Genomic DNA, 19,616 nt, shown 5'->3' with positions numbered 1-19,616 from the left:
TGCCCCTATTCCCACAATGTCATAATTACATAGAGCACTCTTTTTCATACTCACTGAGAAACGTCCTTGCCTCTTCAAGAGAAACACAGAAAATATATCCAAATGTTTTCATGCAGAGCTCTTAAGAAAAGAGCTAAATCATTAAGCAATTCAAGGTAGGAGCAGTTTTAAAGGAAAGATGTAAGAAAATTACAACTAAACACTCATACAAATCAAGACTGTGCTAGGAAATTGTTGCTTTTATCCTCAGTATCATTTCTGTGCCTTTGATAGTTGCAAGTCAATTAAAAGAAAGTATTTGCAAAACAAAGTCCACTGAAAAACAGCTCTGATTTACTTGTTTTGGCAACAGATGATAGATTCAGTGCCTGAAATTATGGAAAATGGCTTAGCTAAATATAAATCAAGAAAAAAGTTATGATAGAAGAATGTCAGAAAATACAAATTTTAAAAAACACTTGTAGTGTCTAGGTAAACAAGTTATTTCATGAGCAGTGGGACTAATGAGGTCTGGATTCCTACTAACTCCCACCCACTGGTGTAATTCCATCTGTCTGTCACATCCAGTCCTTCCCCACAGACTGCATTCAGCCTTTTCTTCTTTCTCATGGGGGTCCCAAATTGACTACTTCTTCCCTACCAGGACCCTTTTTTTAACAAACATAAAGAAACTGAATTATCTTTAGAGATTTCTACTGTTGCTGAAAATGTGGTTGAAATTGTCTATCAGGTTCAAAATTTGTGAGGTGACAGGACTGTTGGGTCAAGTTGTCTGCCTAGGCTACCAGCTGGAAGGAAAGATATTCTAAGGGATCCTAGGCAATTGGTGCTGCTGGGTGATTTATGATGGGAGAAAATGGAACTCTTGTTATGTATGCAAAAATCCAGTTCAGTACTATATTAAAAAAAAAATAAGCAGTATTTTCTTCTATATTCTTTGCTTATCCCACACATACATTTCCCACACATAATTTTCTGCTTCAGCAAGTGGGAGCTGCACATCTGTGACTGGCATGTACCCCTTCGGGTCAGGTTCCCCTCAGAAATGCATAATGCTCAACAATCTGTCACCTGAAAAAATCACTCCTCTCATAAAAGATGGGCAGAACCAGATTCTATTCAAAACTGTATGTTCAGCTCCAGAGGAACTGCTGCTGATCTTTCACATAAAAAGGGGCAATGCCTGTCTAAAGTCTGTGAGACTGGAGGAAAGCACAGAGAAATAAGTCATTCCCTGTGTTCTTGCAGTCAGTATCAACCACCCTGTTCGTGTGCTGACAGCACTCACTGTCACGTACTGCAGGAGAAAATGATGTGCTGCTGTAATCATCGTCCCTTGAAGTGCTTCATCATCTCTTGGAGATAATGTTTCCAAGAGTGTACTTAGTGGCTTATGAATCCCAAATTGATCAGAGGGGGAATTAAAGTCTGTGCCAAAGGAGCAGCATGAAAGAAAACTGAAAAAAAAAAAAAGGGCAAGCAAGGGGAAAGAACAAACACAGTGGGTAAAGAGGTGATCACAGACCCAACAGATCATTACTCAAGAGGGTTGATAATAACATGTTAACTAAATTTGGACTGCTTAGGCATGATTTTATCTGCTATTAATTGCAAGTTACCATGCTTTGCCTAGACTTAAGTAGCTGAGATTAATCAGTGTGGAATGAGGCAATAAACTGCATTCAGATGAGGGAGTTCAGGTTAAGCTGGAGCTGCTTTTATGTATTAGGTAATATTGTTACTCTCTTTTTCCTAATAATTTCCTAAAATGTCTGTTTTCCGTATATTGCCATGTGGTCTGGCAGAAACCCATGTTAGTCATAGTGAGCACTTCTGAAACTGGTTATTTGAGGGTTTCCCTCTCCTAAACTTCTGTCATCCAGTGTTACATGTGCTTGCAAGATGCCTTCTGCAGGTCCTGAGCCATTTGTTTCCATCACTTCAAGTATATGAGAGAATGAAAACTGGATATTTTCCTTCAAGTTATGTATGTTCAAGGTTCTTCTCCTCAGACTCTCACTACTGGCAGTAGTGAGGCAGAAGTTGGCAAAATTTATTTAGGAATTCAGAGGAAATCAGGATAAAATATGAGCCTGTATGCCTTAAAAAAATAATTATTGGTAATTTCAGGGTGGCTAGATTTTCAGCAAAGAAATTAACCTATTTTAGCATTTAAACTAACAATGTAATAGAATATCTAAAAATACTAAAAATCTTAGTATTCTATAGATACTGGGCCCTAGTTTTACCTATCTAAAATCTTCAGAATTTCAACTTTATATAAAAAAAAAAGAGATTATTTGTGAACTGAATATCTCCATTTATGTATCTCCTTCTTTTCCAGCACATTTTATGGTTTTCTTCTCTTTTGCTCTCTGTTTGAGACTTTATACATACCTTTTTCTTTATTCTGTTATAGACACATTTTTATTTTTCTACATGTATGTGGCTTTTTCCTACCCCTCTTCTCTGTGGTACCTAAACTATGTTTTAAGTCTAGAAAAAACAAGTATTTTTACCCTTTTTATTTCTCCTTGATCTAAATGCTAATTTAAGAGCCTAAGTTGTAGGGGAAAGCTTTTGTTTTTAAAGGAAAACATTTTTGCTGTCTTGAAATGAGCAGTTTCAGCTTCTACTTAAAGTATAATTTTGGTACTCCTTAATATGAGCCTTTATGTAATAGCAGCAGTTGCCAGTATCTAAAAATGCCATCTTTTCCCCTCTCAAACCTAGATCATGTTACTTTTTAATGCAGCAGCTTGGCTGTTACTTCTCAGCAAGCAACCTTTTTCTGACACTAGGACTAAAGTTTGCACTTGTTTGTGAAATTTGTCCTCAAATCCTCTATTGAGTTTGTTCAATTTGCCAAAAGAAAAATCACAGCAACACAGCAGGCATTTCTCCCCCTAACTGAATTACTTATTCAGTGTTCTGAATACCATCAGAGCATATCAGTTGAATCATAGCATATTTTGGAGCAGGAAAACATTGTAGAGCCTGGACAGCTTTAGTCCTGCTGGCCATGAGACACAAGGAGCCTTGCACAATTTATGTGATTCAGACACCAGCTCAAACTCTCAGGACAACAAACTCTATGAAAATTGAGGTGACCCTTATCTCAGTCCCCTAAATTAAATATTTCACAGCTGTCCTTAGGAGAAGGTTGATCATCCATAAGTAAAATGTCAGCCATTAGAATTTGGTGGTTGTGCAATAACTCAGTCCCCTTAGGGTATCAGCCTTTCTGAAGGTAGTTTGATACTCAGTCTGGAAAAGGTGAAGTACAGACAGCTTGGTTGTGTTGGTGGTTCCTGGTGTGACTTTTATTCCCAGTGACTTTCCCGATTGCTTTACAATTGATGTGTTGTCATGGCTCCCATAGGAGCTCTCTGCTGTGCCTGATGATTTACCTTTTTGGATGAACATTAAACTGTTTAATTCTCTTTGTAATGCTTGATTCTGGGAGAGAGATTGAGTTGCATAACCTTACCTATACATTTCTAAGGTTCTCAAGAAAATAAGTTACTACAGGGGAAATTTTATGGAAAAAAGGAAGTTATAAGTCAGATTTCCAGCAGGCATTTGAGGCTTCTGCAGAAACTAATAATAGGGGTTTAGGTTTTGTTTTAAACCTTGCTGAGAACTGCATGAGTGTCCTAGTTTCTAATTTGATAGTAATCCAAATACACAGTGGAATTTCTTGAAAATTGAAACTTCAAGGTGTCCTCTTTATTGCCTGTTATCTCAGCCAAGAGTACTGGAAGACCACCTATGTGTTTAACACTGCTCTTCCACAGTTGCAGTTGTAAAAGAAGCAGTGGTCGTAACAGGAGACCACTGAAGTCCATTAAATTGTGTCCTATTACAAGCATATTATTTCTTTTTCTCCTCTTACTTACAGAGACCTCCATCTGTTAGACTAGTTTTAATGTGTGGTATATGAGAGTCCTGCTGTTGTCTTGAGGAGGATTTTGTCTTTTGTTCCTGGGTGGTTTGTGCTTTTCCTTCAAAGTCTCAGAAAAGGAATGTGTTCACAATCACTTACCTCTCCAGAGAGCGGTGTTTTTGTTCATGTAGAAAAGATTTGCCTGTTCTCTGGATTAGACACTGTCTGTATATTGAGCTGAGGGAAAGCAGACTAGTTTTACAAAGAGAAATGAGGCCACTCTCACCTCCTTCAAGGTGACTACTTATCATTTATTTTCAGCCAGGTTCTTGGTGGGGAACAAAGAAATATTCAAAGATTAAGAATTAAGGATTTTAAAATCATAATCTCATTTGTCTTGTATCTTCCAATTCCTACTTTATTTCCTGCAGTTCTGTTATAGTCTTACTGGAGAACAGCAGTTTTATGTCTATATGTATCAGATGTAAATCATGATAATGCCAGACAATTAGTCAAAATAATATTTTTGAATTTTTGTTACTGTTATTGAGAAGGAAGTGGATATAATTAATACTGTATATACCTTTCTGTAGATCCAACAAAAATGCTGATATAGAGGATGGTGTAGCACGTGTTGCCCTCCTTGAGCATCAGCCACATTACTTCCCTATTCAACACGGTCAATTTTTTAGAAGCAGTGTCCAAGGATTTCTCTGGCATTTAGAGCTAGCAGCACTTCTACAGTAGCCAGGTTTTGATCCCACTGAAGTCTAAAGCTTTTTGTGACAGTGCTCTTCCTGAAGTCTGCTTTCCACTAATACTAAATTGTGTTTGGTCTTCCAACTTAAGGATTAGGAGACAGAAAATTTCTTCATTTTCTTTCTTAATTTTCTTCCCAAGACTGTTCCTGTAACACCACCAAGGTTCTGGGTTTTGCTTCAGCATCCTTTGCAACCTTTGGACTCTCCACCAAAGAAACATCACCTTTGCAAATGTGTCTAGATACATTTTTCTTCTTCTTTTGTTTGTTTCTATAAACCAGGATACCTGGTAGCTGTTCAGTCCAAATGCTTGCTGCAGTGTTTATGTTCTGACTGAGGCATAGAACAATATAGGCTGCCTTTATCCACATTACACAGAAACATCTCACATCCATCCATCACCCACAAAAGCTCCTCAGCTCAGAGGAAATGACAAGGTAGAGGAGGGGAGGAACCTTTTAAAAATAAAATTGACTCATTCCACCTCTGAAATGTGAAAGTGATAAGCTGATATCTAAGTAGTGAATATTGATCAGGAAATATGGAAAAACTTTCCCTGAGGCATCCTACTTATCTGTCTTCAAAATAAATGGAAGAATGCTCTAGTTTAAAGTATTTACAATCCACTGGTAATGCAAATAATAAAATACCTGAAAGTTCTTCCTGATTCTACAGGAGAAATTAGGCAACCCAACCCAAATCTTAAGCTTTTCTCTCCTTAGAGGCTTTACTGCCTTTATTACACGTGCCTTTATTAGCTGGGACATGGGTGGCAGCATAAGGGGAAATTTTCACTTAGTTAAAAGATGCCTTTTTGCCTCCTCAGGAAAAATCAGTTGGGAATGTTTTCTCATGCTTCCTTTTCTCCCCCATAAAAATAAAGGAGACAATTTTGAAATGCTTGAACAGAAAGTACCAACTAAGCTGCTTCAGTATCATGAAGAATTTAGACTTGACTTTTTAGAAAAAGTCAGAAATATTGCTATTTATTTATGGGTTTTTAACGATGAAGGCCAAATATAGATTATATTTCCTAATGGATTGTTATGTAATGTGTTAAGCAGCCATTGATGATAGCTGCATTGTTTTGTTTAATTTCTAAATAATTTAAATACTGTATTTTTCTCTTAACAATGCGTAGGTGCTTCATGAAGAAACAACAATACCGGGAACTGATTTGAAGTTATCATACTTGAGCTCCAGGGCTGCAGGATATAAATCTGTACTGAAGATTACTATGACCCAATCTGTTATACCATTTAATTTAATGAAGGTTCATCTTATGGTGGCAGTGGTGGGAAGACTTTTCCAAAAATGGTTCCCTGCATCCCCAAATCTAGCATACACCTTCATATGGGATAAAACTGATGCATACAATCAGAGGGTCTACGGATTGTCAGAAGCTGTTGGTATGTGTTACAGAGAATTTTTGCACTTCTAGTTCTCTTGAACATAGGGAAGCACACCTCTAATGCTTGTATCCATTAAGTAGAAAGTGTTTTGCAGAATAAAATTATATCAGTGGATATTAAAACATATTAAAAATACTAATCTAAGCTTTGAATTATGAGAAAAAAAACTCCTTCAGAAGGAAAAAGAAACCATATTTCATTCGCATGAAAAGTGATGTTTTTGACTTCTATTTCTTCCCATGAAGTAGCATTCAGCCTAATAATAGATTATGGTGTTTAGTCTGCACACTCTATGTACTTTTAGTAAAGAACAATAGCAGTCTGACTTACATGACAAAATGGCTTTCCTCTGTATCTGTCTTAATTCACTTACTCTTAATAACTAAAAATATTTTAATAACCTAAGATTCTGGTTAGTATTTTCAACATAGATAAGAAGCCATAGGAATTTTCATGTGTCTTAGGAGAGCAAAAGAATGTATGTAGCTTAAGGAAATCACATTCTTTAAACTCTTCTTCAGAATGAGATCCTGTACTTAATGAGGACATGTGCTGTTATTTCAGTGTCTGTAGGTTACGAGTATGAGTCTTGCTTGGATCTAACTCTCTGGGAAAAGCGGACTGCCGTTTTGCAGGGTTATGAATTGGATGCCTCCAACATGGGTGGTTGGACATTGGATAAGCATCATGTATTGGATGTTCAGAATGGTAAGGAGTTCATTTTCTTATTGCTAGTTTTACTGCTCCACTGCCCTGCACTTCAGGTCTCTCATTCAAACTTTTTGCTATTTGCTCTATTTTTAAAAAAGGAAATTATAGAACATTTTGCAAATGGTAAAGGCTTTGAGCTTCCCTGGCTCTGCAGGGAAGTTATCACATCACCAAGCCAGTCAGAGCTGGCAGGAAGTGTTAGGAAAATGTTCTGAGGCACACGGTGTGATTCTTGGAGTTGACCTGTGCAGGGCCAGGAGCTGGACTCTAATCCTGTGAGTCCCTTCCCCTCAGGAATAACTTCAGGATTTTGTTTCTGTAATTTACATTGAATGTTATGCTTCTGCATCCTATAAATACATATGCATTAATAAATTCATCAAATAGTCTGTGTTGAATATGTTGTGATGGGTTGACTCTGGCTAGACAGCAAAGCCACCCAGTTACTCCCTAGCTGGACAGGGGAGAGAAAACGGAATGAAAGGCTCATGGGTTGAGATAAGGACGGGGACAGATTTCTCAGCAGTCACTGTCATGGGCAAAACAAAATTGACTTGGGAAAATTATTTTAATTTATTACCAGTCAAATCACAGTACTGTAGTGACAAAGAAAACCAATTTTAAAAACAACTCACCCGATCCTCCCTTCTTTGCAGGCTTAACTTTACTCTTGAATTCTCTAACTTCTCCTTGCCAGTGGTGCAGGGACACAGGGAATGGGGGCTGTGGTCAGTTCATCACACCCTGTCTCTGTCACTCCTTCCTCCTCAGGGGAAGAACTCCTTACACTCTTCCCTGCTCCAACATGGGCTCCCTTCCACAGTAGACAGTCTCCATGAGCTTCTCCAATGTGAGTCCTTCCCATGGGCTGCACTTCCTCACAACTGCTCCAGTGTGGATCTGCTCTGTGGGGTGCAGTATTTTAGGAACAGATGGCTCCAATGGGTTCACAAGTCCTGGCAGAAAACCTACTCCAGCACAGGCTCCTCTCTCCATGTGTCCAGAGGCCTTGCCAAGAGCCTGCTCCAGCATGAGCTTCCCACAGGCGCTACAGCCTCCAAGGGTATCCCCTTGCTCTGACATGGGCCCTCCAGGTGGATATGTGCTCCACCATGGACCCCCATATTTTGCAGGTGCACAGCTGCCTCCCGTGGTCTTCTCCCATGGGCTGCAGGGGAATCTCAGCTCTGGTACCTGCAGCACTGCCTCCCTCTCCTTCTGCAGACCTTGCTGTCTGCAGAGCTGTTGCTTGCTCATATTCTCACTCCTCTCTTCGGCTGCAATCTGCTGTTGCACAGTAACTTTGGCATCAAAGTATATTTGTCAAGCATGCTGCTCAGCAACTGTTAGCAGGGTGCCATGCTAAGGAAACCTCAGCTCAACACTGAACAGGAAGAAATTTGGAAAAACTTGGCTGGAAGCATGTAGGGAAGGTGAAGTGAACAGTCACATAGCTTAGAGTAGTAGCTTGTAGCACTGGATTTCCATGCAAGAGAGGAATCCAGAGTAATTATCAGGAAGATCGTTGCTTCTGCAGTACTTGATGTCCCGTGAAGGTCTCTCCCTAGTACACAAGCTTATTATGTGTAACACAGTAGTCAACACCTAAAGCATTGCTTCTGACTGGTAGGGAAACAAGGTAACCAAATCAAGGGAAAAGGTGTCACTGTACCTAATTTAAAATGTTAAAAAAATCCCAAACCTGTGCAAATTATTGTAAAGTAATCTATCTAAAAATGTGAAGAGCTATAATTATAAATATATGTGTAAAAGTGATTCAGTTCACTGGGTAAATTGATTATGGCTTTAAATTATGTTTAAGAGTACATTTGACAAGTAATGACTTTTCAAATTGTCATGTGTCTAATTGAATAAACCAAGTGGAGAGTTGTAATGACAAGGTGGATGAGATGTATAATCTATTCAGAAGAGAGTGCACACAGTGTTTGCACGGAAATCCAAACTACTGCAGTAAATAGTCTAATGTACATCTTTTAGTCTGTGATAATAGAGGAGAAATGTGAAGGACCAATTTTTCAAGGTAATGACAGAATAAATCAGGTGCAATAGTGCACTGTGCTGACTTCTAGAATTCCTCTGATGAAAATTATAGAACTCAGCTATTTCAGGCAAAATTATAGTGCCATGATTGTCATAAATGATGTAATCATAGGAGAGGGGATTTCGTATACTGTTAATGCATTCTGGCTTTAACTATTCATGAAAAATACATTCTTCCTCTTTTGATTTAGATTACTTATTTAGATTACTTGCCATTAGGTTTCCATAAACCATTTTCATTTTTTCCGATTTTATCATGTATATTGGTTTTACATTTATAATCTCTTGCATTTTATAACATTAAAAACAGTGAAGACACCTAAAACATTTAAAGAGGAAAGCAAACTATTTTTTCTCATACCTTTCCATACAAATTGTGCACTTTGGGAGTGAGGAGGGAAAGAGAAATGCATCTTAAATTTCTTCTAAACTTCTCAAAAGATTACTGTTTCCCACAGATCCAAACTGCATGAAACTCTTGGCATGCAATCAATAAAACCCAGATCTTTCTATAGGATGAAGTGGTTTACATGGATTATACCATGCAAAGACATATGGTGACTTACGAGTAGAACTGTAATAGCTGACCATTTGTGGAGGACACCTTAATGGATTCATCATGAGATTGAAAAATAAGGGTCCTGGCAACATTTTAACATACTTTTTTTTTTTTTTCCCCCAAGACTGAAGATTTAGCATAAGGCATCCATTTTTCCTCTCAGATTTCCTACATAGGCTATAAGGAAGAAAAATATTGCTGGCACATTGCTTTGTCTTCACAAAATTATTGTTTCTTTCATGCCTCAAAGCAGAATTAAGTTTTAGAGGCAGGTTGGCCTGGCACCACATTTTTTTTGTTGCTTTGACATTTTTAATAACTGGCTATAACTGCAGATATGGTATTGAGGCAGACTTTGTTGCCAGAGGAACACTTACATTGTGAGCTGAGTAAAGAATCTTTTATAATGTTAAATTGAGGCAGTCTACAACTTTTTGAAGTGGCTCTTTAATTAATATTTACAATTTGCAACCGTAATCCACTTCAGATTACATTTGACATGATATTCATAATTAGTTATACTAGGATTTTAGGAATACAATTTGCAAATATATTCTTTTTCTTTTTTTATAAAGCACATTAGAATTTCAGTCCTTTCTGGATTATTTCAAAACCGTAAAGATTACTAAAGTTACACTAACTAGCTAAAAGAATATTTAGAATACTTCTGCATCATTTTATGTGTATACATTCAGAGTTTTTATAAATATTATTTGGTTTTGGTTTGTTTTTTTTTTTCCTCTATTATTTGGCAGGAATCCTCTACAAAGGGAATGGTGAAAATCAATTCATATCTCAGCAACCCCCAGTTGTTAGTAGCATTATGGGCAACGGGAGACGACGCAGCATCTCCTGTCCAAGCTGCAATGGTCAAGCTGATGGTAATAAATTGCTGGCTCCAGTTGCCTTGGCTTGTGGGATAGATGGCAGCCTGTACGTGGGGGATTTCAACTACGTTCGGCGGATATTCCCATCTGGAAATGTAACTAGTGTTCTGGAGCTAAGGTATGTTTCTTTCTCATCATTTTGGAATTGTGAGTTACTGTGGCAAGTTAAAGTACTGAATAAATTTCTGACATCGTGTAAGTTTGAGTTTGCAAACGCTTTTGGGAATAAAACAGAAGTTGAGTCAAAAGATTTTAAAAGTGTTTAAAACTGAAATGAAAACATTTTATCCTCATAAAATATTTTAATTATGCTTATCTAAATGTGATAATTTAATCTACCCAAAGTAATAATTTTGCAGATTTTAAGAGTTTACATATGTGGTCAATGTAAGTAGACAAGGGACAATCATTCACCACTTCACTAATGATAGATGTAAATGTTGCCTTCTTCTCATCTTTTAACATCCTTTCTGAATGTTTGTCTAATAATGTTTTTCTGTTCTTTTTTACTTGCTCCCACCAAGAAATAAAGATTTTAGACATAGGTAAGCATTCCTTAAAGAAGATTTATATTTTTCTAACTGTTCTTCTTTCTTTTTTAACAAATGAATGCTTATAATGGGCAAGTCATTTCTGAGATATATTACTAGAAAAGAGGAGTATTTTTCAAAAATAATGAGTTCATATGTTTTAGTTATGTCAACTGTCAGGCTGTATCGTCCTTTCCGATGAGTTCCTCTTTTCTCATCACTCTCTGTCCACAGTCAGGCTTCTTGTTATGCTTGTGTGTGCCCTCCTTTGCTGTTCCCTCATCTCTGCTCACTCCTTGCTGGCAGCGCTTTTTGCTGATCCTATCAAAACTCACTCATTAATCAGATGCACCAAATATGATGAGAATGGCATATAAAAGTATCAAGGGAGTTCATTTCATTCGCTTTTTGATGTTGACTCTTTTCAGGCTCTCATTTAACAGATTTGTTTCTTTAAAGCTGAGCTTCTTTTAATAATGGAAGTTGAAATAGCAATAACACAACTCCAGGAGTTAAGATTTTAAAATACACCAAGACTCACAAAATTGGTCATAGAAACAACAGTGATCAGAGGATTGTAGTATAGCATTCATCCATCTTGGCATTGCTACAATAATAGCAGGAACAGAAGAGTAGGTGGATGCTTAGAACTGCTTTGCCACCACAGCAGCTGGTGCTGATAAGGAGAAAAAAACCAGAGTCATGCTAAAATCTTGTGGCAGACAGGAAACCCTGCAAACCTTTGTGGCAGAACTGCTAAGTATACAGCTTAGCAGGCCCACTGATACCTTTCTCTCCTTTTTGCTGCCAATCATTTTCCTTCCTTGTTTTTAAACAAATCCCAGAGTCATATCTCTGTTGTCCTTGTTTTTAAAATTCACTTTTCTTTGGGCATACTTCTGTGTGAGGAAGGGTTCTGTGTTTTCAAAGATAAGTTTCAAATGTGTTAGGCAAAAAATTCCATGACTAAATAAGGTGTCTGCATCAGTGCTAATGATCAGAATTGGTTCTGTGGGTTTTTTTCCAGAAATGACTCAGAGGCAGTCTCTTCTGTTTGGTGGGTTTAGGGTTTCACTATTACAATTAGTTTGTATGTGTTCCACCATTCTTAAAATAATTATATCCCTTGTGGCATCACAAAGCTGTGATTGCAGATAGGAAGGACATTGTCTTGGCAAATGCATAGGAAGTGTAATAATACTTAAAATGGAGATGTGGAATGTACAAAAAGGGATTAGAGAGTGGATGCATATTGAGGTTTGTTTTTCTGTGATTTAGTAGCGCCACCCTCTCCTGCCTCTGGCAGAACTGTGGTCACAGCCTCAGCTGCAGTGTTTCAGAAACTGGATCTCTGCATGTAAGAAAAGTTGGTGAGGAAGAATACTGAGGCTTTATTCATGCCTAAACATGCAGAAGCTCTGGGTAGCAGAATTGCAATCATACCACACAAATTAGTGTAACAGCATGGGCCCATATAGCAGCTGTGCAGTGGGGGTTCCTCCTGAGGCAGGAGGAGACATTGAGGGCTCTGGAGAGCTGGCTCTGCAGGAGCACTTGTGGAGCCAGTAGGCAGGAGGTGGGAGGTGTGGAGCCCACTGTGCAGCCCAACAAGATTTATTACGAGTCTGAGTTTTCTCTCACATCGTACAACATTTTCCCGGTGTCCACTCTCAGCCTCAAAGATTCGCTGATGAGAGACTTCCCAAGCCAAGAGTGGGATCTTTATGCCTAATATCCCCTGGCAGCTTTTTATTCTGTTAATTTAGCTGCCTTTTATTTAAGATGTGTAAACTACTAGGATCCACCAACTCCTCTTGACTCTCCAGCTAAGGACACACTGTGAGATCAAATACTCTCTTTTGGCTGCATGAATCTGTGCAGAGTCCTGTGAAAAGCTGTAGAGGGAAGCACATCTGTCTGGCCTGTAAGAGGAGAAGGGAGCAAATGTCCAGTTTCACTGGCAAGCCTTTCAGACTACTGAGGAGATTTCTGCTTAAACTGCAGCTCGGAAAACAGCCCTCAATGGACCACTTTGCAAAGGATAATTGTTGGGTATTAGAAGAAAATGCACTAAAAAATACATTCCCCAAGTAAAACTATTGAATGAGGCTAAATACTAGTTCAGATCTATTGTCTATTCAAGCAGTCACCTTTCCTGGCCTATAAACACAGTACTACAGCACAGTGTGATGTGTCTCCTATCTCAAGAAGCCTGTACTCTCCTTTAGAGAGAGAATGCAGATCAAATTTCTCCTCTCATATACCAGTGACCTCACATTTTTTCAATCTCAAAGCTGAAATGATGTCTTTATACACACTGCTGCCTTTGGGTGATTAATGCTGATAGACATTCATGGAAGAAGTCATTTTTAGAAGGACTTTGAAGACAGGGAGGTCTTTTGTAGGCTATGGCACTATGCCAAGTCTGTAGAGAGTCAGAAAAAAAAGTTTAACAAAACATAAAAACAGCTTTGAGGGGATATATAGTTTAGAGGGCACATAGTGAAGGCAAGACCGACAGGAACTGAAGCAGGAGTATTTTGGAAAAAAACTGTACATGGAAAATAGTCCAGGTGATCTGACAGCTGAAGAGTTAAAAGATCAGCCTAAGCAAGATAAAAGCAAAGGGAAATGGATCATTACAGCTCTGTGCAAGCTGTGAGTTACAGCTCTGTGTCCATTTTCAACTCAAAGCACTTACTATTATTTGGCATAGACAGAACAAGTTAATTTTTAGACATTTGTCTTTACAGGGGCCAGTGTGGGTATGTAACTCCATGTTTTGCAGGCTACTGAAAATGATTAGGCAATACTGAATGAGTCAATAAGTCACGGGCTGGGGATTTAATTTCTTTGCATTTGTTGTTATTGGTAGAAGGCAGAAGCTTAATTTCATTTCAGGGTACAATGAAATTGCATAAACTCTGCAGCTTTCCAGCTGCTGGCTGCTTATCCCTGTACTATTTTTGAGATCTGCATAGTGCTCATGGATGTCTTCTGGCTAGAAAACAAATGTAGTTTTCACTTGACAATTATTCAGTTCCTCAAATTGTGTCTTTCTCCCATAAATTGTTGGAGGCTAAAACCTCCTCAGCTGTTCAACTTTCACCTGAAAAGAAATGCTGAGGTTAAGCTTGTTGTATCAGCTCAGAAAAGAGCCATTAGACATCTACGTATGGCAAGTTGGAGAGTTTCTGTTGATTCAGTAGTAATATCTTATGGACTTCCAAACTTGGAGAGATTTTTTAATAAAATTAGAAAATGCATTTAAATTATCAGTTGTATTTTTTTGGTTTAATGAGGATACACTACTTACCATGAAAACTTATCCCCGATTTCTTTTTCGTTGGAATTAATTAGAATGTACATCTTCATATTTATGAAGAAAAGAGCTTTAAAACTTCTTTTTGGAAGTAAATAATTGTGTAAGGCATAAATTACTTACTTTTTGATTTGATGACTTCTTATTCCAATGGCTGAAAAATATGATTGAGGCAGTGTTAGATGGGTTGAAGAGAGGTACTTTAATTTAAATTTCAGTAGAATAAGAAAGATCTTTATTTTAAATTACAATGAAATAAAATTTAATTGTACATTTCATATCTTGCAATGTGTTTATATTTGAAGTGTTTGCAAAGTTTCTTAAAGACCAAAGTAATCATGTAAATGGGTATAATTTAATTTGCAGTCTATGGAGGTATAAATAATTCAAACACTACATAGTGATCATATTAAATGATCACTGCATAAATTAAGGTTTTGAAAATACCTTCCAACTATTTAGCACATTGGCAATAATAGATTTGTAAGAGACAGAAATTTAAAGTAAGCCTTCATTTGATTGTTTTCAGATATGCTGTACAACACTCCGTGCAATAGCAGAGCTTTTTAAGAGGTGCTAATCACTGTGTATTTGATTTCATTAGTCTGTTTCACTTGGTTTCATTCGTTCTGAACCAACATGTTAAAAGTCTTAAAACCAAATAAAATCCTATTTATGCAACACATTTTTTTCTGTGTTTTTGTAATTGGATAGCTATAAAAATCTGTCCCTGCTAAAAGACATAATTTGTTCACAAGTTGTTCCTGTTGGTCTCTTGTTGTTGCGTTTTCCAAGTGGCAGTACATAAAAATGTGTTGCAATAGCACAGTTATGTATTTACAAAACGTGAAGTACAGCATTCTGTGAACAGATGTTTGGCTACCACCAGACTGGTAGATCTGTTTAAGCAGCGCTTTTGCAAACATCAGAAGTGACTGTTCTGACACTCTGCTTCAATCCATGAGGGGAGCATCTGAAATTACCTCATGTATTTACATGACCTTATTTCAGCTCTTCATGCCATGAATTAGGTCAGGAATCCCAACTGCAGTGGGTTAAGTTTCTACATCATAATATATCAACACAAAAGGCAATCTCCAGGGCTGTTTTTTTAACCAGCAGGGAAGTAATTCTCAATTATGTGGCACCAGTGGAGAGGCAAAATGTACGTTTCTGGGAAAATGGTTAGCAATATATATTCTCACTGTAATAAAGACTGTGCTGGCATAGTTAGCGGTTTTGTGCCAATGTGTACAGTTATTTGAAATATAACTCTGACTTAAGAATGGAAAAGCTCTGCTTGGTCTCTGGTGGAAGAGATGACATTTCCTAATGTGTTAAATCATGCATATCACGCATTTGAAAGCAGTGGATTGAACAAATACTTATGAATGATGTCTTATCTCTTGCCTGTGAACTCATCATTCAAACTCTGTCTTATCTGTTTATGAATTACATTAACCATGAACCCCAGCAGCTTTATATAAATTATAATAGAACAGATAGGATAATACCAACAAAGTGTTAGTGAGGGCTGGCCTCCTGCTGTAAAATTTGGGACTAGATCAAGATTCCCAGAAGTTACAGAAGGCTTTAAACTCCAGTATTTTGATTTGGCTTATTAGAGAGTCATCTCAAGTCTCTAATGAGGGAGCCTGAACTGACCTGAGAGCATCAAAGACAAAATGGACCTTAATTCCCCAGAGAATTAATCTAGATTGGGCTGCCTGTGACACAGATGAGCAATGTGGACCAAAACCATTTTGGGGCCATGACCTGTGCTACCTATTCATGGAGCATCACCATAGACTTTAACTCTGTCTGCATTACTGCACACTGCATAGGAACTAAACTGTTTTCTCCTTGATCCAACATCAGGTGCAATTAACTAGAGCATATGCAATGTGTAATTCCATTTTACAGCAACAACCCAGCTCACAGATACTACCTCGCTACTGACCCTGTGACAGGAGATCTGTACGTTTCTGACACAAACACACGCAGGATTTATCGGCCCAAGTCCCTCACTGGTGCAAAAGACCTCACCAAAAATGTTGAGGTAATTGGAGGAACAGGGGAGCAGTGCCTGCCGTTTGATGAGGCAAGGTGTGGTGATGGAGGCAAGGCGGTGGAGGCAACTCTCATGAGCCCTAAAGGTAAAAAGAGTTCTCCTTCTGTAACATAAAATAATACAGAAATTAAGAGTTGGGGGCATGATCATATTTAATTACTGAATTCAATAGCTGCCTCCAAAAATTGGGGATTTGAGTGATTTTTTTCCAAGTAGAAAGTCTATCAAGAAAGAGAGCTACAGGGGACTTATTTTTTTGAAATCAATTAGGGTTGATTTTTTAGGAAGTATGTGGTTTGAGTGGTTATTCAGCATTTTAAATGCTCAATAATAGCATTTAGATTTTGTGTTTGGCAGGCAGCAGTGAATATCTAAAATGAGCATTGCTTTTGGTTCCATTTATCCCTTGTTTAAAGTTAACTTAAAAACTAGTCCCTTTCCAATACACAAATGAACAGCAAATGCAATCAACAGCAGTAGATTTCATCCTGAATATTGGTTTTTCACACAAAATACATTAATAAGCCGTATTGCTACCTACTGCCTGAGACCAGATTTTCTGCCTACAATTTCTACTAGATACATGCTACCTATACTCTTAGTTATGGATAATATATTCACTCCTAGTGGAAAAAAAAAAACCAACCTTACTTTTTATTTGCTTCACTGAAGGAATAGCAATAGACAAGAATGGGTTAATCTACTTTGTTGATGGGACCATGATCAGAAAAGTGGATCAGAATGGAATAATATCAACATTGCTTGGCTCCAATGACCTCACCTCAGCACGACCTCTAACCTGTGATACCAGCATGCACATCAGCCAGGTACTTTTCAGTTGCTGCTATTTTGGAAAGCTGAGCTAGGAATAGAAATTGACATGCAGCTTTCGCCCCCTTAAAATAAAACTGGGTGGAGTGTGATGGATATTTAACAGCAGGTTTGGGGGAGAAAGCAACCTGTTCCACGGGTGTAAATTGCACTGTATTCTCTTAGCTATAAATGCTGCTGTATTCAATTTTTCTGCCCATAAAGTTCAGTTTGGTTTAGAAGAGCAAAACTATCAGCAGGAAACATTAAGCCTGGTAGTAAATACTGGGAGAATGGCATATCTGTTAGAACTATCTTGGCATGTTGATGTTTTCTGAATTGCTGACATCCTTAGCCTACTAGAGTGAATGAAAGGATTTACACAAAACCCCTGTATTTTTCTATTTCTCTTAAAAATCTGTGTAGGTAAGAAGGGGCATGTCAGTAGTGCTATGTTCAAAAAATGGAATACAGTGTTTCATAATCTGGAAGGTAGCAGTACGTTATTTTTGCTGCTACAAGAATAAAAAATGAATACTGTTGGCAAGTATTTAGACATTGATATCTGTATCTGTAGTTATTTATGCATTTGTGATACAGAAAAGTATTGCATTTATTGGAGGTGAAACTCAGCCTGTATTATAGTTTCAATGGAAGTGGCTTTATTTTCAATAAAATGGATGCCTGAATATTGTTCCCCTTGCACCCCTGAAAAGCTTTAGTTTGCTGCATGTATTCATGCAAGTTCTTCAGTCGTGATTGCTTATAGCAGTGTCTAAAACTGAAGGTTAATTAATTAATTTCATCTGCACTGATTAGCTGTTTAACCAAACATTTCTGTTTGCTTAGGTTCGTCTGGAATGGCCTACAGATTTAGCTATCAACCCAATGGATAACTCCATTTATGTTCTGGATAACAACGTGGTTCTGCAGATCACTGAAAACCGCCAGGTTCGCATTGCTGCGGGGAGGCCGATGCACTGCCAGGTTCCCGGGGTGGAGTACACGGTGGGCAAGCACGCGGTCCAGACCACGCTGGAGTCAGCCACTGCCATTGCCGTGTCCTACAGCGGGGTGCTGTACATCACAGAAACCGATGAAAAAAAGATAAATAGGATAAGACAGGTCACAACTGATGGAGAGATCTCTTTAGTTGCTGGAATACCTTCAGAGTGTGATTGCAAAAATGATGTTAACTGTGACTGCTACCAAAATGGAGATGGCTACGCTAAAGATGCCAAACTGAATGCCCCTTCCTCCTTAGCTGTGTCTCCAGATGGTACCCTGTATATTGCTGATCTGGGAAACATTAGGATCCGGGCTGTGTCAAAGAACAAACCCTTAATGAATTCAATGAACTTCTATGAAGTTGCTTCTCCAGCTGACCAAGAGCTGTATATCTTTGATGTCAATGGTACTCACCAGTACACTGTGAGTTTAGTCACCGGAGACTACCTGTACAATTTTAGCTACAGTAATGACAATGACATTACTGCGGTAACCGACAGCAATGGGAATACTCTTCGGATCAGGCGGGATCCCAACCGGATGCCAGTAAGAGTGGTCTCTCCTGATAACCAAGTCATCTGGCTGACCATAGGCACCAATGGATGTTTGAAAAGCATGACTGCACAAGGGCAGGAGCTGGTCTTATTTACCTACCATGGCAACAGTGGACTTCTGGCAACTAAAAGTGACGAGACTGGATGGACCACTTTTTTTGAGTAAGTACATAAAATAAAGTCAGATGCCTTATAGTTTTATTGAGTTGTACAGAATCATTTGAAGTATTTCTGGGTGAAATAACTGTAAAGTTGACCCTTGATAACAAAAAGCACAGAAAGATACTTTTAATTTCCTATTCTGTCTTCCTCTGTCTTACTTGTCTGACTTCTTCTGAACATTGGGTCTGAATAATTTTGAATTCATTATTTTGAACTTCAGTTTTATATATTGAAATAATAGTGAGACAACATTTCACTCTTGTCAAGAAATTTTTAACTCAGACAACCATGGGTTTGTAGATTTGCATCAAAAACTACATTTTCATCCCACTTGCTCATTAGAGATTGACATTCTTCTGCTGCAAATACTGACAAGAAATTCGTCTTCGCTGCTCTTTTTTTTTTATTTTTTTCTTTTTTTTTTTAAGTACAAGCATTTCTGCATGGTCTTTCGCCCAAAAATAACATCCGAGTGGGTAGTAAAAGGTTGTGTTTCACTGAGTGGCAAGTATGCAGGAAGGATCTCCTGGACAAAACAGCAGGCTTTCACACAGGTGGACTCAGTTGGAGGAAGCTGAGAAAAGAAATGTGGGCCATGGGGGAAGTGTCATTCCTGTAGGAATAAACTGAAAACACAGAAACCACCAGCACCATGTCATGTACAGGTGCAAACACAACAGCAAGAGGTATTGCTGGAACAGTAGGATTTGTAATTTTACCACACTCAGAAAAAATCTTTCCAGTGAATTGCTTTAGCCTGTGTTACACTCATTAAGTCATCAATGCCTGTTCATAGCAGACAGATTATCAAAGCGTTTTACAGAATCCTCAATTATATTGACTAAGGAAGATCATGACAATTTATAGATAAACTATAAAGTA

The 19,616-nt window shown here is 38.1% G+C and overlaps 1 protein-coding gene across 26 annotated transcripts in view; it reads left to right on the top strand.

Annotated features, from left to right (window-relative positions):
- TENM3 (teneurin transmembrane protein 3) overlaps positions 1–19,616 on the top strand; it is a 1,293,899-nt gene that overhangs the window by 1,240,187 nt on the left and 34,096 nt on the right. For 22 of the 26 annotated variants that reach the window (XM_088163549.1, XM_088163548.1, XM_088163550.1 and 19 more), the window contains 7 exons: positions 5,789–6,056; positions 6,624–6,767; positions 10,146–10,395; positions 10,802–10,822; positions 16,053–16,285; positions 16,873–17,027; positions 17,860–18,734. In XM_088163549.1, coding sequence (XP_088019675.1) covers positions 5,789–6,056; positions 6,624–6,767; positions 10,146–10,395; positions 10,802–10,822; positions 16,053–16,285; positions 16,873–17,027; positions 17,860–18,734 — 1,946 coding nt within the window. The remainder of the gene's footprint in view (positions 1–5,788; positions 6,057–6,623; positions 6,768–10,145; positions 10,396–10,801; positions 10,823–16,052; positions 16,286–16,872; positions 17,028–17,859; positions 18,735–19,616) is intronic. The other 4 variants (XM_088163567.1, XM_088163563.1, XM_088163555.1 and 1 more) reach the window with 1 other exon arrangement.

Source organism: Sturnus vulgaris, chromosome 4 (genome assembly GCF_052056855.1).
Source record: "Sturnus vulgaris isolate bStuVul1 chromosome 4, bStuVul1.hap1, whole genome shotgun sequence".
Lineage (NCBI taxonomy): Eukaryota > Metazoa > Chordata > Aves > Passeriformes > Sturnidae > Sturnus > Sturnus vulgaris.
This window is presented reverse-complemented; position numbering and strand designations above follow the sequence as displayed.